General features: G+C 43.3%; 2 protein-coding genes across 3 annotated transcripts in view; one reads left to right on the forward strand and one right to left on the reverse strand.

Annotated features, from left to right (window-relative positions):
- LOC310713391 (tumor protein D52-like) overlaps window positions 1-22,147 on the forward strand; it is a 40,921-nt gene extending 18,774 nt beyond the window's left edge. Inside the window, exons 2-7 of one of the 2 annotated variants that reach the window (XM_083517458.1) lie at window positions 7,993-8,108; window positions 11,335-11,483; window positions 12,887-12,988; window positions 18,208-18,249; window positions 19,200-19,248; window positions 20,630-22,147. In XM_083517458.1, coding sequence (XP_083373584.1) covers window positions 7,993-8,108; window positions 11,335-11,483; window positions 12,887-12,988; window positions 18,208-18,249; window positions 19,200-19,248; window positions 20,630-20,746 — 575 coding nt within the window. In that variant the 3' untranslated portion in view covers window positions 20,747-22,147. The remainder of the gene's footprint in view (window positions 1-7,992; window positions 8,109-11,334; window positions 11,484-12,886; window positions 12,989-18,207; window positions 18,250-19,199; window positions 19,249-20,629) is intronic. The other variant, XM_083517459.1, reaches the window with a different exon arrangement.
- The window catches only part of LOC310713404 (myelin P2 protein-like), a 489,621-nt gene that overhangs the window by 439,306 nt on the left and 26,953 nt on the right, over window positions 1-23,362 (reverse strand). The window lies entirely within an intron of this gene.

Below are 23,362 nucleotides of genomic sequence, written 5' to 3' on the forward strand. Positions count from 1 at the left end.
CAAGCAATATACTCTGTTGTCTCATCAACACCTCTGTAATAAAATTAAAGCTTCTGGCCCACAGTTAACAAGGAATTCAACTGCAGTAGGTACTTACAGGCTTGTGAACAAGTGCACTGTGGGGTTGTGCCCCAGAACTTCTCTGCACCTCCTCAACAGACATATACTGGCTCCAAACTCTTTGGAGAAAGGAAAGCACAGTTGAATGTTGAGGGTGGAACTGAACATGAAGTGCCTTCTGTATTGCCTTGAAATATCCACCCCAGCCTTGAAGGGGAGGGTGGTAGTTGCACAAGACGATCAGCATTTGCAGAGGAATTGTACCTACTGTCAATCCTCCCCAGCTCCTTTATGCTCACTATTTTGGAAAACGTTGGGTTGGGAGTACATATCTTTAAATAGAGCATCCAGAAATGTGGGGTGGTGGCGCCATTTGTAAGCACCAAAAAAGAACCAATTAATGAGCAACATGGTACATCCAGTTTCTGTTGGTGCATGTGGCAAATTAATGACCACCGAAGTGTTCAGTGAGATTGAAAGGAACACAAATAACTCATGCTATGTTTTTTGTATTATGTTCCTTAAAAGGTATGAATACTTTGGTACTTTAAAAGTCAGTCCTATTCGCTCCCTCACTTCTACAAATTGTCCTGTAACTTTATTACTCTTGCAATAAGACTTTTTAGAGGCTTCTGGGGGCTTTAAATGACCTGCATAACTATCGGGGATCAGTGTGGTAATCCATCTAAAAAGAAGCTCAAACTTTTCCATGGTGGCACCCGGCGTATGGAATTGTCTCCAGTTTGAAACATGGCAAGCACAAACTTTGATGGGCCTGCAGTGCTAATTAAAGGTGCATCTGTCCACCTAGGCATTTGCAGGTTAATAATTGAGCTTGGGAGGTATGTTCTGTGGATTGTGATGTACCTTATAAATGTGTTGGTTTATTTGAAAATGTGTTGTATTGTTGTGAACCGCCCCAGTACTGCTGATGAAAGGTGAGATAAAAATACGTTCCATAAAACAACTTTTTTTTTATCATGGACTGTAATATTTTACAAATAAAGCATGGTGATTTTCTTTAAGCTCTTTTGAGTTCTTAAAACCATGTGTCTGCAACACAGCACTAGCAAGATGCCCACTCAATACTTGAAATGTGGCTCAAGTATAGAGGAGCTCTTGCATAATTCTTACACCGTGAACCGTCCTAAGATCTTCAGATGAAGGACAATATACAAGTCTCTAACAAATAAATAAAATATAAATAAATAAATAAGCCAGCTTTTTGTGCAAGGGCTTTATTTTGGGGGGCAGGGGAAGAGGCCTGTAGTACAATTGAAGAGCCTTGCGTGCAGAAGGTCCCATATTTAATCATCAGCAATTTCAGATTAGACTGACAGAGACACTCTTCCTGAAACTGGGGAGAGCTGCTACCTGTCAGTGTCAACAGTATTGACCTAGATGGAACAATGGTCTGATTTGGTATAAGGCAGCTTCCTATGTTCCCCTCCAAAATAATCTCCACCACTTAAGCTTTGGACCAAACCCTGAAAAATGTGTCTTGCTTCGGTATCCTACACAGTCAATTTAGTTTGGCATCCAGTTAGTGCATCTACTGTCCACTTGCAATTCTGTGCCTATATTCGTTGCTCATTTTCTTCCCCATTTTCTTAAATGGATCCTTTCTAAGGATGACAGTTAGCATCTTGTTTCTTCCTTTGTAACCTATTATGCTTGCTGTTGCACTTTCCTGAACGATGGGGAGCCACATACCCCATACCACTTCTGAGTTCAGCAGAGCTTAACAAAGGCTACATTACACGCCAGGACCTTCATCTGAGGTGAAGTCAGTCGGCTGACATATCTCTGCAGTTGATAGTGTAGAATGCAGCAACATGATGAAGCTGGAAGTAAGAAAAGGGATTGTTGCAGTCTGACAAAGAGGCACTTCACTTGTAGAAACCTGCTGTGTTCAAGCAACAAATACAGATTCCCCCCTCCCACTAGGAAATTTGACTAGAGCTGTCTACTATATATACAAAGACACACAGGGCTGGCAAGCTACACACTGGAGAAGAAAAATCTATTCCATTAATCAGGCATAAAGTCCTACACAGATGGCTTATAGGATAGATTATGGCTGGTAATCCTTTTGTGCCCTAGAAGATTAAGAATATCCTGGTGCAACAGCAGTCAGCTGACGCTTTAAAAAAAAAGACTGAAAACTCTGGTGTAATCCTGCACAGGACTGAGACTTCCCAGAGCCCATGGCAATTCAGTTTACTGAAAATGCCTTGTTGCGTAGAGTGGATTTGGGCTTACTGAAAAGTTGTAGCCTTGCTCTGCACAAACTACTGCAGTTAAGGAGTACCCGAGCCATTGCTTTTTAGGTTGGTGTCCTAAACCTCGCAATTATATCAATTGCTTACGATTCTCCAGTGGAAACCTGGTACACGGTGTGAGTGCCTAGCATCTTTAAATCGGTGCCTCGGATTTTAACAGGTCAAATGACTTGTGCAAAGAAAAGGCGAGGAGAAGACTGGATGCAGGAGCGACATGAATGGCCCCCATGCATGCTGAGATCTCTGTGATGGACTGGCTGGATATGGATTTATATGAGGATTACAAATCTCCTTTTGATTTTGATACTGGAGTTAATAGAAATTATCTCTACCTATCGCCCAGCATGGCTTTTTCTCCTCCTGGATCTCCTGTGTTGAAGGATTCTGGTAACTGTTTTTATATCTACAGCCTTCTTAAGAGAATCCATACTATAAGAGCAGATCATAGCTCAGGATGCTTTCTGAAAGTTATAGCCTAAGGTGTTTGTTGTTATGTGCTCTGTGCTTTTCTGCTGGAATGGAAGTGATCATAACAGGGTTCCCAGAAGGGAACAAAACATAGCGTGTTAGATTTAATGAATGAAGAAATAGGGATGCACTCAATAATCTGGAAGCAACTGAAAGCCTGATTTGAATAATAGGTAATTAAATGTTAGTGGAACTTTGCCTCAGAGCTGCCTTAAACACTATCAGGCATAGAGAATGATTTGAGAGAATGGGGAATGTTGTGTTAGCATCCAGTTCCAAAACAAGCTTTCACATGCATCTGACAACAAGGACTTATGCAGAAGCTGTAAGCTTTCTGTTGTTTCTCTGGTCCAGGGTCACCCAATGAGCGTCATGGCTGGGTGAGAATTCGAACCCTGGTCTTCCAGGTCATAGTCCAACACACTCTAACCATTATGATGCCACACTGGCTCTTGGAGACATGCACAACCAGTTAAATTTTCTTCTGGTTCTTGGTTCAGAGCTCACTTGAACTTCTCCTTTGTGCTTGATCTTGGAAAAAATGTGTGTGTTTCCCAAGTGCTCATAGAATACTGATTTAGGTAACTATAGCACAGCCTTCCTTACCCTGATGTCCTTCAGATGATGTTGGAATCCAACTCCCATCGGTCCCAGCCAATTGTTGTCCAAAACATCTGGGAGGGCACTAGTTTGGGGAAGATTTTGGGAGTGGAATCTTTGTGAATTTCAAAGTGATATATATATTCAACATAACTGCTAGAAACTATTCCAAACAACTTAGAATAAAATTAGTTCTGTCAAATTTGAACATAGTTTGGCATATTTTTACCCTACCACCTTTTATTATGCTCAGAAAAGAATGAATAATGCTCAGATTTCAGCAAATCTTTTTGCAAAAAATTAAAGGTGTGTGTGTGTTGAGAAATGAATTTACAAACTTGAAAGACTTCCTTAGACATTACAAGCTAGGTTTTGACAGACTAGAATTTCTGGTTCTGTAGAGATGGTTTGATGCCTAAGGCACCAAACTTTTAATACTATTTCATGCTTGCAGGCCATAACTAACTTACTAAGTTATTTGGTAAAGCTAGATACTTGCCACTACAACACTTTTCTTAAAATTGGACTTTGGCATACTTTTAAAACCGATTACAGTATTGAAATAAGATTGCAACTTAGTTAGATAAAACTGAATTTGGAATCTGCACTTAGACACGCTCTGCACAGCAATCTTCCAGCAGAGTGATGGGTTATTATGTACCCCATAACTACTATACACATCCTATGAAAAGTGGGTTCTTGCTGTGAATATTGGTGCTTTCTACCGTGAGTACATATGATGGAAATGACCTCTGTGCAATTTCGTCTATGGTAATGAGATCTATGTAAGAATATATCTGAAATGCTTCTTGGCCTGGTAGAATCCTAAATGGCTTTAGTAGCAATGCACGTTTAACTAAGTAGGTAGGATTCTACATAAACTTGTTTACCGATGACCAGTGTCCTTCCAGTACTTCTAGCAATACTCTTGATTGTGGAAGAGAAGCAAATTTAACTCCTTCCCACTCCATTCTCTGTGAAGGGTTACCCAGGGTTACCCATTGAGCTTCACGGCTGACTTGGGATTTGAGCCCTAGTTTTCCCAGATCCCAATCTTAATGCTCCAACTGCAACACCGCACTGACTCTCTTCTGCTGATGTGTTCAGCTGTCATTCTGTGCATCCTGAGACAACTTCCCTGCAGCGTGACTGGGAGGCAGCCAGGAGAGTTGTGCGGCACAAGAGCCAAAAACCCTTTTGCCCACCATCCTTCTGGGGGATGCAAGATGGCACATTCCTGGATGGATATCCCCAATAAAGTCACAGCACAGCTAAAAATATACCGTATTTTTCGCCCCATAAGACGCACTTTTTCCTCTCCAAAAATGAAGAGGAAATCGGGGGTGCGTCTTATGGGGCGAATGCCTGCAAGCCTCGCGCCCTCGGCAGGAGGTCCCACCGGGTGCGCGAGGCTTGGGGCGGCAGCCTGTCGCCCGAAGCACGGGGAGCCCTCGGGAGGGCTCCCCCTGCTTCGGGCGAGTGTCTGCAAGCCTCGCGCACCCGGCAGGAGGTCCCACCGGGTGCGCGAGGCTTGGGGCGGCAGCGGACTTCTAGCTTCTAGGTGCGCGCAAGCAGTCCGCTGCCGCCCCAAGCCTGGCGCACCCGGCAGGAGGTCCCACCGGGTGCGCGAGGCTTGGGGCGGCAGCGGACTGCTTGCGCGCACCTAGAAGCTAGCAGTCCGCTGCCGCCCCAAGCCTGGCGCACCCGCAGGAGGTCCCACCGGGTGCGCCAGGCTTGGGGCGGCAGCGGACTTCTAGCTTCTAGGTGCGCGCAAGCAGTCCGCTGCCGCCCCAAGCCTGGCGCACCCGCAGGAGGTCCCACCGGGTGCGCCAGGCTTGGGGCGGCAGCGGACTGCTAACTTCTAGGTGCGCGCAAGCAGTCCGCTGCCGCCCCAAGCCTGGCGCACCCGGCAGGGGGTGCGCGAGGCTTGGGGCGGCAGCGGACTGCTTGCGCGCACCTAGAAGCTAGCAGTCCGCTGCCGCCCCAAGCCTGGCGCACCCGCAGGAGGTCCCACCGGGTGCGCCAGGCTTGGGGCGGCAGCGGACTGCTAGCTTCTAGGTGCGCGCAAGCAGTCCGATGCCTCCCCAAGCCTGGCGCACCCGGCAGGGGGTGCGCGAGGCTTGGGGCGGCAGCGGACTGCTTGCGCGCACCTAGAAGCTAGCAGTCCGCTGCCGCCCCAAGCCTGGCGCACCCGCAGGAGGTCCCACCGGGTGCGCCAGGCTTGGGGCGGCAGCGGACTGCTAGCTTCTAGGTGCGCGCAAGCAGTCCGATGCCTCCCCAAGCCTGGCGCACCCGGCAGGGGGTGCGCGAGGCTTGGGGCGGCAGCGGACTGCTTGCGCGCACCTAGAAGCTAGCAGTCCGCTGCCGCCCCAAGCCTGGCGCACCCGCAGGAGGTCCCACCGGGTGCGCCAGGCTTGGGGCGGCAGCGGACTGCTAACTTCTAGGTGCGCGCAAGCAGTCCGCTGCCGCCCCAAGCCTGGCGCACCCGGCAGGGGGTGCGCGAGGCTTGGGGCGGCAGCGGACTGCTTGCGCGCACCTAGAAGCTAGCAGTCCGCTGCCGCCCCAAGCCTGGCGCACCCGGCAGGAGGTCCCACCGGGTGTGCCAGGCTTGGGGCGGCAGCGGACTGCTAGCTTCTAGGTGCGCGCAAGCAGTCCGCTGCCGCCCCAAGCCTGGCGCACCCGGTGGGACCTCCTGCCAGGTGCGCGAGGCTTGGGGCGGCAGCGGACTGCTTGCGCGCACCTAGAAGCTAGCAGTCCGCTGCCGCCCCAAGCCTGGCGCACCCGCAGGAGGTCCCACCGGGTGCGCCAGGCTTGGGGCGGCAGCGGACTGCTAGCTTCTAGGTGCGCGCAAGCAGTCCGCTGCCGCCCCAAGCCTCGCGCACCCGGTGGGACCTCCTGCCGGGTGCGCCAGGCTTGGGGCGGCAGCGGACTGCTTGCGCGCACCTAGAAGCTTGGGGCGCACTGAGCTCAGCACGCCCCAAGCTCCTGGTATAGCGCAGCGATCCGCTAGCCCTGGGAGAGCCCCGCGGCTCTCCCAGGGCTAGCGGACTGCTTGCCGGCACGCAGAAGCTTGGGGCGCGCTGACCTCAGCTTGCCCCAAGCTTCTGGATTAGCGCAGGAGTCCGCTAGCCCTGGGAGAGGCGCCCGGCTCTCCCACGCTAGCGGAGACCTTGCCTGCACGCAGAAGCTTGGGGCGCGCTGAGCTCCGCACGCCCCAAGCTCCTGGTGTAGCGCAGCGCACCTGGGGGGGAAATAAAATTTTTTTCCTTTATTTCCCCCCCCCCCCCAAAATCTAGGTGCGTCTTATGGGCCGGTGCGTCTTATGAGGCGAAAAATACGGTAACTAGAATAATCTACTCGTATAAAAAATTAAACCAGAATGCACTTACTGCAGAGAACTAGAGGCGTTTGGCGGAATGTTTTAATTCAGTTGCTTGCTGGCTCATGAAAACTTAAAACACTATTTGCCATCCTTTGAGGATAGGTTTTGCATAAATGATTTTTATGTTCCTGTAATGCAGAATAATTCTCAATTGGTTTACTGCCTTCTGCTTAAGACTCTTGATAGTAATCTGAAGGGAGCTTTGCAGGAAATCCTTCCATTTGCTATTGGAAAAAGAACATTCTCTTTGGTATGTGGAATGACATGATTGTATTGGTGTTATTTACTACATCGGTCTTTAGCACCAACCTCTGATTTTCAGACTGTTCCAGGGAACCATATTGGGGGCAGTTATGTGCTTGAGAAGACTGGTAATGCAAAATAGTTTTCCCACCATGACTGAACTTACTGTGCAGCTGCATAGGAGTGTTGGTTGTCGTCTGGGATGCCTTCTGGGCATCGGGAACAACTTTGGACTTCCAGAACAGGCCAGTGTTGAATGGTATACCCTCTACAGTATTTTTTGGGACACGAATTTGCAAGTTTCAGATTTCCAAGCTTCAGGAATCAGATTCCTGTAAACCAGCGTCTTTGGTTGTCATTTCTGCATTGTCTATATGATCTATAAAACCCTCGCCCAGTTTCTGCAGAAGTTGAAGATACCATGAGGGTATGAATATGATGTGAAAGGGAAGGTGTGAAATGGGGAAATCTTGGATCACACAGTAGTAGTAAGGATAGAAGGTTTTAAGAGGTTGGATGAGGCCATGCTACTGAAATCTGAGTAGCAGTTAATTCTGATCTTAAAATAACAAAACCTTGATAAAGCAGCTCAACGTTGTAAATGTAGTTTTTGCTTCTGCCTCTATTGAACTCTGTATTCACTGTCAAATGTCGTCTGTTGTCATGCATCCATTCATTGAAACGCTCCTTACAGCAAGATAAATCAGACAGTCCTCTTATCAGGGGCATGGGAAACCTGTGACCCTTCAGCACAGCCGAAATGTTGGGGATGATGCAGTCCAGTGTGTGAGGAGCCGTAAGTTCACCATCCCTGCACCATTGCAGTGGTGGGAAACCCCCACTCTTGATTTTCACACACACCACCAGCCTTGATAACGGATGTTTGACAACAAAGCAATCTTAAAGTAGTGACCCCAAATGACAAATCTATGGGCTTTTTCTTTTTCTTTTTTTAAGGTCTGCTGAAAAATGAAGTGATTCCTGAAGTTGGAGAAGATGCTGCTGCTTCAGTTAATGTTGCAGAAGCTTTGTCAGAAGAAGAACAGGAAGAACTTAGAAGAGAGCTTGCTAAGGTAAACCTGTTATGTGTGGCCCTCAAAACTGATCTGATTCACATGTGTGAGCCACAGTTGCATTTAATATGGAGTTATGAGGCTGTCTTTCTGATAGTGCTGTTGGAAAATAATTTGTAATAAGCAGAGTTCTTATAATGGACACAGTGAATGGCCTAAGGCTGTGTGGTGCTGTTCTGTAGTTAATTGTGTCTTGGTCTCAGTGGAAGGTCCATGTAAAGTGGCTCTGTGTTTGTTGGAAGAAAAGTACAATATGTATAACCTTGATTTATGGCTTAAGCTACCTCTGTATGCATGAAAGGTTCAGCTGATTTTTTTGCTTCATATATTTGGGGGTTTTAACAATTGCAAATTCATTAAAGGGAAAACAAAACAAACCAAACAGAAAAACACAAGAAGGACCTCCAAGTGGTTTACATTAACAATACATTTAATGGAAACGTTTGGTAGACTATCCGGCTTTAAATTGAATAAAAGCAAAACGAAGATGCTGATAAAAAATGTAGATGAACAACTAAAAAATAAAATCGAGTTGGAATCCGGGTTAATGGTATCGAAAAAGGTTAAATATCTGGGTATCTAGATTACACCAAAAAATATAAATCTGGTGGAAGATAATTACAATAGAACTTGGAAAGAGTGCAAAAGAGACCTAGATAGCTGGAATAGATTACAACTTTCTTGGGAGGGAAGAATGGCAGCCATCAAAATGAGCATCCTTCCAAGGATGATATTCCTATTCCAAAACATCCCAGTAGTCAGGGGCACAACTATGTTCAAAGATTGGCAGAGGACCCTTTCCAGATTCATCTGGCAGGGTAAAAGGGCCAGAATCAAATATAAGTTGCTCACTGACAAAAGGGATAGAGGAGGGTTTGCAGTGCCAAACCTGCAATTATACTATGAGGCGTCATGCCTCTGCTGGACTAAGGAATGGATAGCTTTAGATAACACGGACCTACTAGATTTGGAGGGTTTTAATATTAGACATGGGTGGCATGCGTACCTGTGGCAGGACAAGGGGAAAGTACACAAAGGATTTTCCAACCATATTATAAGAGGTGCGTTGTTGGAGGTGTGGAACAGGTGCAAAAGGTTAGTAGAAAAAGATATCCCTTGGTGGCTGTCACCCGTTGACATCCTAATAACTAAGAAACTAAACATGGAAGGTAAAAGATGGACATATGCCGACCTCCTAAGAAGATCAGATAAAGGATGGGAAATTAAAACCTACGAAGAACTAAAAGATAAACTATCGGGATGGCTCCAATATCACCAAATTAATGCTATTTGGAGTGAACATAAAAAAACCGGAATGAGTAAGAACAAATCCAAATTCCAACTAGAAATAATAGAGGGAAAATCTAAACTCCTAACTAAAATGTATAACCAGTTACTAGACTGGGATACATTGGATGAGGAAATCAAAGATGTTATGATTAAGTGGGCTATAGACCTAGGACACCCCATTGAATATGAAAGATGGACAAAATTATGGACTAAAGACATGAAATTCTCAGCCTGCGTCAGATTCCGAGAAAATATGGAAAAAATGATGTACAGGTGGTACATCACACCAATAAAATTAGTTAAAATGTATAGAACTGGGGACAAGACGTGCTGGAAGTGTAGGAAGAAAGAGGGAGATTTCTTCCATATGTGGTGGTCCTGCGAAGAAATAAAAAAGTTTTGGGGGTTGGTATATGATGAGCTAAAAAAGATCCTAAAGTATACATTCCCAAAAAAGCCTGAGGCATTCCTTCTAGGAATGATAGGAGAAGAAATCAATAAAGACGACCAAATCTTTTTCCAGTATGCGACAGTATCCGCAAGGATACTGTTAGCGCAGAGTTGGAAAACATCGCACATCCCAACGATCAGTGATTGGCAGAATAAATTAATTGAATACATGGATACAGCAATAATGACTCAAAAGATCAGGCAACAGAGAAATAATAAATTTATTAACGATTGGAATAAATTTCTCTCATACATGGAGTTGACTTTGGGAAATGTAAAAATTACAGTTGGTATGATATAAAAACCGCGAGGTACGAACTACGACTAGATGAAGACACTGCTGAATATATTGCTGAGTTATGGCTCTCGACGTGGTGGTGGGAAGTCTGATAATGAATTTGATTTATATAAGATATGTGTACCTAAGTAGTAAGAAACTTGTTTGTTTTTGTGCTCGTTTTTATGGAAGATGCATTTATGTTTTTTAATTGATGTGACATAATAAAGGTTTTTTAAAATTAAAAAAAAAACAAAAAACAATACATTTAAATATCAGTGCGTCCATTTTAATTTACACATATTGATCAGTATATTATTTTGCAAGCAAAAGTAGTTCCTGGTTACCTGTTGCCACACTTGCTTCGGTCAGCTCTGCCGCCTTACAGAATTAAAAAAAAGAGCTGAAGCAGAAGTTGGCATTTGGAATTGCAAATGCAGAAGGCTTTGGTTTAGAGTAAGAACACTTGAAAGACATTGCAGATGTAGCACTCACTTTGCTCTGATTGTGCCTTCAAAGCTTTTCATGTTTCTTGCTCTTCGTTCTGTGACAGTGGGACCTGAAACAAAACATTGTACTGTGCAGCGATGCTGTTCAGGAACTCAACCATTCTTTTCCATTACCCTGCCCCAAATCAACATGGCCACCGAGCATTCTGTCATCACCAAACTGTTTGTGGGGTTCACCGTCGCTTAGGGGTTTTTTTTTTTGCCTGAGGGCTTTCTGTAGTTCTGTTAAAAAAAACCCCAACAAAAAACAACAACCCTGATTATCTTGCAGCCTGAACATTGGGAACAGAGGGAATTATATTGCCTTCAATCCATTACAAGTTTTAGATTTTTCTGTTTTGGTTTATGCTGTTTTTAATGTGAATGTTATTTTAATTGTAAGTTGCTTTGGGTTGCTTTTGTGGGAAAAAAGCAACCAATAACCAAAAGCAACCAATAAGTTCATTAATAAGTAGATGTGAAAATTACCCATGCAATTGAATTGGGGCTCTATTAGTTGATTACTGAATCAGAATCGGTTGGTGTTTTGTCTCAAACTGAAACCTATAATTAACATATATTTAAACCCTTAAAGGATGCAAGTGTAATTTGTTCCAAACAAGGAAATGTTGGTAGTAAATGTGAAAACATCTGCTCTAAAATAATTCCTCAGTAGCTTATGCTTCCCTAGTTGATTTTCTTCATGGGCTCTATCTTGTAGGTGGAAGAAGAAATCCAGACTTTGTCACAGGTACTAGCTGCTAAAGAGAAGCATCTAGCAGAAATAAAGAGAAAACTGGGGATCAGTTCACTGCAGGAGCTGAGGCAGAACCTTTCCAAAGGGTGGCAAGATGTCACAGCAACAAATGCGTATGTTTCTTCACTTAAATTATTTTGCCTTAATGCAAGGGATGGGCTTGAGTTTCCTCGTCAGCTGAATTTGGTGGGCTTTCTCAGAGGAAGCCTTTGTTTCAGGATCTAGTGATGGCAGGTTATATGTTTGTAGCGAGGGTTTTAGCAGGACCATTCAGAGGATACCATTCTTCCTGAAATGTTAGTTTTCTGTACACCTGGATTCTCTTCGGTGGTGGGAGAGTATTCAGACACTTTGCATGAAGTCTGAGCTAGGAAAACTTTGCGAAGTGGTCCTTAATGTCTTGGCAAGGTTTAGTCAAAGCAGAAGGTAGCTTCTTTCTAGGGTTGGTTAAAATTGTCATACCATTAAGCATCTGGCTCTTCCAATGTTGTTTAACATCAATCCCTGGCAGCATGACCATTGGTCAGGGTTAAGCTGTAGTTCGACACACATATATTGGAGGCAGTGGTTTTTTTGGTTGTCTGGGAGATCGTGGTGTGAGAATGCCATTGCAATTGTTTTTGAACATAGATGTTTTCATTGTGAAAACACTTCCAATGTATTTTATGGGAAGCAATTGATAGAATCAGATACATACTTTCTTCATTTCTACACCACAAACACACACACACCTCAACATTACATCAATTTATCATCCTCATTGTCCACTATGGGAACAGAATGCTGGGCTATATACAGTTGGTCTAGCAGGGCTGCACTTAAAAACATCTGCAGGACCACAGCTTCCTGTCCCTGCTCTTAAGCACATGTGTTGAACATGTGGCCAGATGGTTCATTCTTTCTGGTCAGCTACAGTTGCTGAAAACACCTAATGCAACTGTGTGTAAAAGACTCAATATGGCATTTTGGCACCATCATCTCAGACAAAAGAACCTGGATGTCTTGCAATTTTCTAGAACTTTTTCTGGTTAAATCTGATAGGAAGATGAGGCAACTCTCCCAACTGTTTTCTTACCACACAAATTGTATCGTGGAGCAAATATTTTGCCATGTATATTGCGAAAGACATGTGTTATTGGCAAACCTTTTCCATTTTAAACCAAATCAGTTATACCATGTGCTCCCCTATAGATGCCTTGTTGTGACTTGTTATGGCACTTTTACACACACACACACACACACACACACACACACACGAGTTCTAAACCCAGTTTCTCTCATTTTGATAGAGGAAAGGGACGCAGGCTACAAAAGCTAACTTTTCAGATAAATTTGATGTACCGAAGCTAGTGTTCACTGGAAATGCTAAGGGTTGAAGAAGCTGCCTTACTAGCAATGCATGACTTCTTAATTTCAAGTGCACTAGGAGCAAAGTAATGCGTATGCCTGTTCCAACACTTGTGGTGCAGGTGTTTGAGAATTGTGATAATAGGTTGACTTTTTTTTTTAAATCTAGGTATAAGAAGACATCAGAAACACTGTCTCAAGCTGGGCAGAAAGCTTCTGCTGCATTCTCAACAGTTGGCTCTGCAATAACGAAGAAGTTGGAAGATGTGAAGTATGACTTTAATTTTCCCCTTGCCTGTAGTAGTATCTGTTTACACTGTGTAGGGTTTCAACAGTGCCAAATACAAAATTGCAAACCCTTCCAGGAGTGCAGAGTTGGTGGCTTCCAGCTGGGAACTGACAGCTTGATTCTATAACTAAGCTATTTATTTTGACATGAACAAGCAGGGAACTACCACCTCTGGCCTTGTGCTAAAGGCATTCTATTTTTTTAATGGGTGGGTGGGGACTGTGCCACTTACATGTGAAATGGTCCCCAGTGCATTGAATGGACTAATAGTGATCCACATTGAGACTTACGTACATCTTTCCAATGTGCCTTGATTAGGTTTCTCCTATTCAGTGCACTTCCCAAGATATTTAGGTGCCTGAGACTGCAAATTGCATTTCCTTCCCGAGTGTTAACAAAGCTATGGCTGCATTGTGCTTCTCTCTAACGAAACCCCACAATTTGCCATCTGAAGCAGGCCACCTCAACCTACCTAATAGTTGGGCCGGTACTGCACTAATAAGATAAGTGCTAAATCTGAAGAGGTCCTGTATCTAGATGTTCCTTTCTTGATGTAATCATGTTGGAGGGTAGGCAGTAGGGAATAAAACATCAGTTGGAATGGGGTTGCATGTTCTCTCTTCTTCGGTTACTTGTACACCGAGAAAGAGAGAAGCCATCAAGTTACTGAAAGCAAGCATGTGAGAGCTGCATGAATCCCAGGCATATAGAAATAAATCAGTAATGTTCTGAGTACCTGCATTTTTGTGAAAACTAACTCCCCTCCTAGAATTGTGGCTTACAAAACTTCTCATCTTTTATTCTGTTTATGTTTTGTACTGTTGGTGAGGTTTTCTAGGGGTGAGGGATGGAACGTGCTTGTGTTGGGTTGTAAGATCTCTAGGTATCCTTAGCAGAGCATGTGTGAACTGTAGCTTTGGATTCTATATCCTGGAAGCTTTAATTTTTTAAAAAGATTTAAATATTTGCATTGTTTCTGAGGTTGAAGGGCCCAATTGTTTTTCTTCATTAAAGCAGTGGTAGTGGGAACTTGTGATGAAACCTAATGGTATAACAGCAGCCACACAGTGACCTGGTTTGCATGTCAAGTTAAGCCAAACTTTGACTGAACACGAATGTATGAAGGTGTGGACCCTTGAAGAGTTTGCAGTCACATTGCTCCTCACTGGCCCTTTTATAGCTGTTGCACTGCACTAAGGTTTGGCTTAGCATATCACCCGAACCCGGACATGTCATTAAACAAGCTGTAACCAGCTTGCTTTTGGCTACACCCCATGGCTAATATGCAGGGAGCTTAGCATGGTGTCCCAATCTGGGCTTGTGTTTAAGCTTGGCTTAGTTCTGTGCAGCTCAACATGGCAGCAAAAAAGGACTGGGTAGGGGCAAAGTGGCTGCAATTTCCTCTTTAGGAGCCTGCACTAAGCCAAGCTTGGGTTCTTCGCTATACTCTGGGCAGCTTTTCGTGTAGACGACACAAAAATTTGCATCTTTCTTATTTCAGTTTGTGGGTGCTTGCACTCAGATTTCTTCACTCAGAATTAAAATCACTTGCATTTAATTGCACAATATTTCCTTGGAACTGCTGAATCTCAGAGCTAGATTTCATTGCTGAAAACGAACCCTTCACTTCTGTTGCTGCCGTTTTCTTCTGGAGTGTAGTCAGTTAACATATAACTGCACTACCTCAAGCTCACTACTTTTACTGTGAAAATCCCCATGTGTTTATACTGGAACTTTCTCTTTATTTTTAAATGTTTGCTTGGTGTCCTACAGAGTGCACGCATTTACACATTCCTTTAGGTAAGATTGTGAAAAGTTGCTGTAGAGCATGCAAGTAGTCTTGTTGTGTAGTGAATAGCTCCTGACTGACCATAATACTGGGTAACTTGAAGAGGGCTAAAGTAGTTTTCCTTCCCCACCACAAAAACAACTTTTTTTAAAAAAGTGTTTAATAGATTATTAGAAATACTAGGTTATATCCAATGAAGTTGTCCACAGAGAAGACCCATTTGTGGAAGGGATGTAGGAGGTAGCATATGGCAACTCTGAAGAGCACTTCAGTGTTGTTAGCCATATATAATATGTGAAATTCAGGGGGGGAGAGCCCTGTGAAGTTGATTTCAATAGCAATACAATTAAATAAGGAATGGAAGAGGTGAAGGGAGCCAGGGAAAGAGCAGAGGGTTTCTGTGGTGAGTGGAAGGATGCTGTCTGGATACCACATCCATCCATCCATGGACAGGTGCCTTATCTGTTGAGAGCCAAACAGACGGATAGACACTGAATACAGGTTTCTCAGAGGTCAGGTCTACCCCAGGTTTTGCCACCTCTCAATCACAAGATGTACCAGAAATGTTAGACCTGTTATTTGATAGTTACATATGTTGGTTTGAATTTTTTTACTATGAGTAATTTCTGCAAGTTCCTATGAACCAAGCTTCCCCTGGATTGAGCACTTAAAACATATTGAATAGCCTGTTTCAAGGGAATGTTACCAGTGATCAAATAACAACAGATTGACTTTGTAGTTAGTGCCAAGGAAGAGAGTCTTAGCGAGAACAGTTTCGTTGCCCCCTAGCACAAACCACACTGGTGGGTGGGATTCAACCAATGAGTCCCCTTAGTGGAAGCCCTGTGCAAGGACTTCCACTCGTGCAGTGAAGCTTCTCTCCTCTCCTCCGAAATGACTTTTTTGGGGGGGGAGGGGGTATTGGGAGAATCACTAAAACAGCACACAGGGGGATCATTATGTTTGACAAGCTTGAAATGTTTGCCACGATGGAACAATTTTCTTAGCATGGCATTGAATTTCTCCCTTTCAGATAATACTCTTCTACTTTATTGGAGCAGAATTTCAGCACAGAAATGAGCAATAGCTTTTCTTATTTATCTAAAACTCAGATATTTTTCCTGCCCCCTCTCTAGTGCCTTATATTATATGACTGAATGTTCCAGACCTGTTGGGGAAAGTAGAAGGGGATAGTGCTGTGCACATAACACATTCTTCCAGTGGAACATCTGAAGAGGGAAATTTCTGTTGCCTCCACAGTGTGATACCTGGGCACCAAACAAGAATAGAGGCAAGATAATCCTCCTTTGGATGGCGGCACTGGAAGAATGAAAAGCAAACGATGTGTCTGCTGAACTTCCCTGTGCAGGATCACAATAGCCAAAAAACATTTTACCTTTTAATTCTTAGCAGTTTTGACTATTGTTCACTTGCAACACTGGGCACTAGATTCCTTTAGAAACACTGGAAGCTTCTTTATACTGGATCATAACCAGTTGGTCCATCAAGTTCAGTGTTGTCTACACTGACCGGCAGTGGATTTCAAGCAGGGTTTCTCACAGCCTTACTTTGGAGGTGCCATGGATTGATGCTGGCACATTCTGCATGCAAAGCAAATGTTCTGCCACTGAGCTATGGCCCTTTGGGGTGTGCTGTAGCTACAGTGAGCATTTCGAGGAGGATAGCAAGTGGAAAATGTGCTGTATTCTTTCCAGTTCTGTTGTCAATGATTGTGCAGCACTTGTGAGAGAAATTGGATCTGTGGCAATATAGGTCAAGGGGATGCAGGGATAGCAGCAGAACTGGGACTGCTACCTGACAACCTTGAGGCTGCTTCATCGCCAAAGAGCAGAACAGCTGGAAAATCAGGAAGAGGAAAACAGAAAAGAGCTTATGTGTGAGAGAAAGTAGCAACGAAGATGATAGGGCAAGAAAGTGAATAGATGTTAAAAGGTGAAAATGAGAGGTTAAGCCAGGCATAGGCAAACTGGGCCCTCCAGATGTTTCGGGACTACAACTCACATCATCCCTAGCTAACAGGACCAGTGGTCAGGGATGATGGGAGTTGTAGTCCCAAAACATCTGGAGGGCTGAGTTTGCCTATGCCTGGGTAAGCACTGATGCGCCCAGGGGAATGATGTGGTGAGTTAGAGGTGCATATTCACACATGCACTTTGACTCACTTTTGGGGTATATGTGGTGGTATGAATGCCAACTTCCTATTATGTAGGTGGTGGGGTTTTGGTTCTCTATGCCCAAGCATTCAGAGGAGCTGTTAGCAGTCTTCACAAGGCTAAAAAAAATCAGATTTTAAAATATGATCCAGTTACTTAAACTCCAAGCTAGAAGACAACCTACAGTGTGAACCATGGTTTGTATCCCACTAAATCATACTCTTTGAGTAGACCCACTGAAATCAATTCAGAAGTTAATCATGACTTAGTTGGACTCAACCCTATGTAGCTAGTATCGGTTGTGTAGTTGGCAGACTAATTGGTGTTGCCCAAACTGTATATAGAAATAGTTTATATAGGAACATAATTGAAACATTCGGACCAGCTTAAGTGAGAACCATTTTTGCTTTTTCTCAAGATGGAAAGCTTTCTGTAGAACAACCTGTCCCTTGTTATGAACTGATAGCTTTCAATAGCTTTGTTTTAGCTTCCTGATCATCTGGAACATGTCATAAAACTGACTTGTTTAACAACCGCATCACTAAATCCGGATAGGCTTGGCAGCATCTAACGGCCTATAAAGTAACAGCTCACCATAACAGTGTAGTGACTGCCCCAAGGCATTATCTACTCCTGTGTTGCTGAAGGAACAAGCATTATTAGTATACTGAAAGCTATTGTGATCCATTGTATAGTTATTGATAGTCCAGATCCAATTCCTCCTTGCACTTTTCCAGGCTGGGTGAACAGATAAAATAATAGGTGCCTGGTATATCCTGCAGGATGGTTGTGAGGATGAACATAAATATGCTATAAAGAACATGAACATAAAGTGCTAATATAAAGAGAAGAGTGGTTTTTGGCAGAAGCTGATTGGTCCCATTCTGAAAACACATTGATATTGACTAACATACTGAATCATGTTTATATTCCTAGGTTAAGGTTTTAAAATTCTGGGTGTACTTACTCCTGAAGTTTACACTCATCTGATTAATCTGTAAAGTCTGATCAGTTACTTTAAGAACCACCCTGTGGAGTTTGTTTACTAACCTAGCATGATGTGCTTATATGTTGCTACTGCTTGCCTCTTAGTGGTGCATGGTGACAGATTTGCATGCCTGTTTTGAGTGTGTTGGATAAATATTCTGATAATGTGTTGCTACACGAAATGGCAGGGACACGGCTCACCTCTCCTCATAATCTGACTGATTCTCCTTTCTTTTAACGCTGCCGTGTAGTATACGTTGTCTACAACATTCAATTAGCATGCCTGCTATGAGGTAATGTATGTAATTGCATTAAGTTTTAGTTCCTATTCTAATGTAAGCAGGGACAAATAATATTGATTGCTGCAAATGCATATTTAAAACAGGTAAAGGTGTATTTGACTTGCCCCATATAGAGTGCTTGAGTAATGCCATTTTGTATTGAAGCAGGAACATACCCTGCGTTGTCACCACTGATTCTGTGGACTTCTGTTAGAGTAAGGAAGGTGGGAAAGGAGATGATAGATAGATAGATAGATAGATAGATAGATAGATAGATAGATAGATAGATAGTTTCATTTGACCTATGTGCTTCTGCATAACTGCAAATACCAGTTGTGGAGAACATCACACGGTATCGTATGTGACGCATAGCATTGTTTATGATGTCTGTTGTAGGGGGTGGAGAAACAAACCTAAATAAAACAAAGGAATAATTGGGAGCTTTAAAGTGTGCTGCCTATGGCTTCTTGGCAAATGGGGTTTTCATTTGGTGTATTATATATTTGGTGCCAAATGCAAGGTGGGATAGGCTACACTCCAGCGTTCAGCTGATTGGTGCTGACTGAAGCCCTTACTAAGATCAGCTGCACAGAACTTCCTTTGCAGCCCAGTTTGAGGTTAAGGTGGTCTGTAAAGAGAAATGTTTAATATGACAACAGAAGATTGAGGTGGGTAGCCCAACGTGTCTGGCAAGTGCCCCCGGGGGAGTGTGTGTGTCAGAATCTGGCCCACTGGCCAGATCTAGTTCTCTCTCCCCTGGCATATAGGATTGGACTGGAAAATAATTAAATATAAAAAGGGAATTCTATAATTGCAATCTTGCAGGCTGCTGACTGGCACCATAGCTGCATCTTAAAAGCACTGTTCTGCTCTTCAAGTTTTTCTTTTAAGTGGTTGGCCATTGCATATACATTTTCTAAGGCCAAACAAGAAATGTAACTCTTGTTTTCTTTCCTGAATAGAAATTCCCCAACATTCAAGTCCTTCGAAGAGAAAGTGGAAAACTTAAAGGTAAATAATGACAAACTTCATTCTTAAAAAAAAATTAGCTGAGATTTCTAAATATACTTGATCTGTAGGTATTCTGCTTCCTTGGAACAGTGGAGAACATTTAACTACTATGGTGTCTACTAGCAGTACCACACCGTTGGGAACTAAATGAAGTTTAATTTCTGCATTGTTGGAAGAGAAAACAGAGGACAGGTTATTGGTTCTTAAGGGGACCAGAATGAAGTGTGCTCAGTAAAAACAGCCTGAGAAATGCAGTAGGAGGACAGTGTTAGTTTCCCCCTTTCTCTCCCCATATACCAATTTGAAGCACAGTTGAAACTCTCAGGAAGTCAAACTTGCATTGAATTAGGACATTAGCTTATACAATGCCTTGTGTGCACCTACACCCTGAGGATATGCTTAAGGAAGGCTACTAAAATTATAACTGATTTAGATAAAGGTTTGTACACCCCTAATATCATCATTGGGGGACGCGGGTGGCGCTGTGGGTAAAACCTCAGCGCCTAGGGCTTGCCGATCGCATGGTCGGCGGTTTGAATCCCCGCGGCAGGGTGAGCTCCTGTCCTTAGGTCCCAGCTCCTGCCCACCTAGCAGTTCGAAAGCACCCCTAAAGTGCAAGTAGATAAATAGGTACTGCTTTCTAGCGGGAAGGTAAATGGTGTTTCCGTGTGCTGCGCTGGTGCCAGCTCGCCAGAGCAGCTTCGTCACGCTGGCCACATGACCCGGAAGTGTCTCCAGGCAGCGCTGGCCCCTGGCCTCTTAAGTGAGATGGGCGCACAACCCTAGAGTCGGACACGACTGGCCCGTACGGGCAGGGGTACCTTTACCTTTACCTAATATCATCATTATTATGTGCCTTTCAAAAGAACTCATGACAGTATAGAAAATAAATCTTACTGGACAGTGTTTTAGCTACTGACCTTACCTGATTTTTTTAGTATGTCTCTCCAGGTGTGGCATTTCTGTAACCAGGATTATGCAAATTGGCATAACCATCTTTCTACCTTATCTATAGGGCACAGAGATGGTTGTTTTAACACGTTGCTTGCATGTGAAATTAGGGGTTACATTATTTATCTACCTCTGGTATTTTACTTCAAAGCTTCCTCTACTATTGCTGGGGCTAAACTTAATCTGTATGCTAAGATGCTCGTGTGTACACACTTTATTCAGTTGTATCAACCTGTTTTCCAAAAGCTCAGAACTGAGACTGTTCCCAGTAGAAATACATAATGGATGGGAAGCACCTGTGTTCCTTTGCTGTCTAAACTTGGATTGGACAGAGAGAAATAATATTTGGGTATATAGCCATAGGCTGTTAACCATAATTGCAGTTTAACTTCTAAAGAGTGTAATCTGAAGTCTCTAAATCTCTCTTCAGTATAAGGTTGGGGGAACCAAGCCTGCTGGGGGTGACTTTGGAGAGGTCTTGAACTCTGCTGCCAATGCCAGTGCCACAGAAGCTACTACAAAGCAGACAGAAGAGGAGACTCAATGATTGTCCTGCCTTCCTTGTGCTACCCACTGCCAGATGCTGCAAGCAAATGCTGAAGCACAACACCTCTGCTGTAGACTCTTCCAGGATGTCCTTCTGTTTAGCACTTAGCTTTATAGCTGTTCAATGTAAATCGTTTCTATAGGTTCAGAGTATTTTTGAAACCGTAAAATATACTCTTGCCTATGTTATCTGTGGGATGGGGAATTTTTATGCATTTTGAGTATGTAAAAAGATTTATTTCTGGTCCAAAGAAATCATTAAGGTTTTACAAAAGGTTTAGAAATGGGAGACTCAACACTGTATATGATGGATGCTGGGACGAATAGCAGTTGCCATGCCTCTTCATACTTAATTCACTGCCAAAACCTTTGAAAACTTCATTGTTGTTTTAAGTGTGTACCTTTAATTGGTTCTGTTGCAAGAGGTTCCACAGGCAGAATAAGTTTGCTTTGATATTGCAATGTTAAGTTATCAGTGTATGTGTTGTGGTCTTGGTAAGTGGACACTGAAAGTAGGGTGATTCCAACAAACATTCACTATTTTTATGGTTTCCCTAAAAAAATAAAAATCCTGATAGTAAACTTCTCTGAACTGTTCCAACTAGCAGAGATGACTTTTCTTCTGGGTATTAGAAGTTGAATTCCAAAATGTAAAATGAGGCAGGCTGTTAACATAAATTATATAGGCTGAAAGCCTACTGCAAAGGGAGTGGTTTAGAAGCACCATACTTATAAAAATAAAATGGTTGCTCCCTTCCGCTTGCTAGTTGATGAAAAGGAACATTCGACTAAAAGTCCATGTTATTTCTGCTGCTTATAACACTCCCCCCTCTCAATCAATAAATAAAGTAAGTGTATGGTACCAACAGTGCAAAGTCGGCTATGCATTTCCATTTGGGGGAAATGCACATTGGAATGTAGGCAATATAGACCCAAGCTCTGAATTGGCTGCAGTGGAAGATTGGAATAAGATAAAATGGGCAATCTCACAGCCTGGAAATACAAAAATGAGCACGGTCAACTCTTTCTATGCTTAAAAATGTTCTCTTAACTAAAACCTGTTGCTGATCCTGTAAAAAGACTTGGCTTCCTAGAAGCTAAATGCACTCCCACCTTGTATGTATACTATGTGCCTGCATTAGACAAATTTCTGGCACACTGTAAGGTTATATTTAGGAGAAGTGTTTTGCCACATTAATCACAAAGCTTGAAATGAACTAGAACACATTCTTAAAAGGTGCATTGCAACTTAGGCTTCATCTTTATAGCTGCACCAGAGCTGCGACAAATAATGCCTATTAAGCAATTTTGCTGTATTTGACAGCGTTCTGTAGCATTTCAGATTTAGCCTCAATACTTGATTACTTGTTAAAATAAAAGCATTGTCTTCTCAAATGTAAAATGCTACTTTGAGTTGGCTTGTGTCTTTTAAACAAGGTTATCCTTTTCAAATGAAGGTCTCAATTAGAGCTTCGAAATATGCATTTGAGAGACCACTTCCTTTCTAGATGGAGTTGGAGGAGGAGCGAGCATTTTGCTCACTGATTCAACCGGGGCACCTAGATATTGTGATGGGATGCAGTGGTACCCCAAGGTGCTTGAGAACTAGGAAAATCCTATTTGTTTTAGGTCATATTCTCAAAAGGTCATGTCTGGACATCAGTTTCCGTTTGGATCCATTTTCAGTTTCAAAGAATGGTCATATACCAAGTAAGTACTAGAATTCCAGGATTTGATTTGGAGAAAAAGGTCCAGAGAATTGGGTGTCAAGCTTTGGGTCTTGATTGTTATTGAGTGTTGTTATACTTACCTGTCCCCCACCCACAAGGCTTACTCTGTCTCCAAAAATATTTATGTCTTACACACTGTTTTAAATATAATGAACTTAATCATATGTGGGTGGCGCTGTGGTCTAAACCACAGAGCCTAGGGCTTGCCAATCAGAAGGTTAGCAGTTCGAATCCCCGCAATGGGGTGAGCTTCCATTATTTGGTCCCAGCTCCTGCCAACCTAGCAGTTCGAAAGCATGTCAAAGTGCAAGTAGATAAATAGGTACTGGTCTGGCAGGAAGGTAAACAGTGTTTCTGTGTGCTGCTCTGGTTCGCCAGAAGTGGCTTAGTCATGCTGGCCACATGACCCGGAAGCTGTTTGCAGACAAACACCGGCTCCCTTGGCCTATAGAGCGAGATGAGCATGCAACCCAGAGGAGTCGGCGACTAGACCTATCGGTCAGGGGTATCTTTACCTTTTAATCATACCTAAAATAGGCTAGTCTCGCAGTAGCCACAAGGTGGAAGCACTTGAACAAACTATTTTAAATGAAGATATTGAGATAAACCATTATATTTACAACAGCAAGAGGGCGTTTTGTTTTCTAAACTTTTGAAAAAATAATGTGTCAGGCAGGTTTATGTCTTGTGCTGAAACCAACCAAGCATCTACTTCTGTTACTTTAATATCCCAATTTTTCGGTAACAGAAGGATCACAAGTACAGTACATAACTATAGTCCTCTACAGTCTTGCTCTGCTAGTGCCATAGGGTTAGATGCTTGTGCACAAATTCTTGGGAATCAACAATTTCTGTTTCTCTCCATTTTTGCCTTGAAGTTAGTCCTG

Source organism: Podarcis liolepis, assembly GCF_965112155.1.
Source record: "Podarcis liolepis genome assembly, chromosome: 8".
Classification (NCBI taxonomy): domain Eukaryota; kingdom Metazoa; phylum Chordata; class Lepidosauria; order Squamata; family Lacertidae; genus Podarcis; species Podarcis liolepis.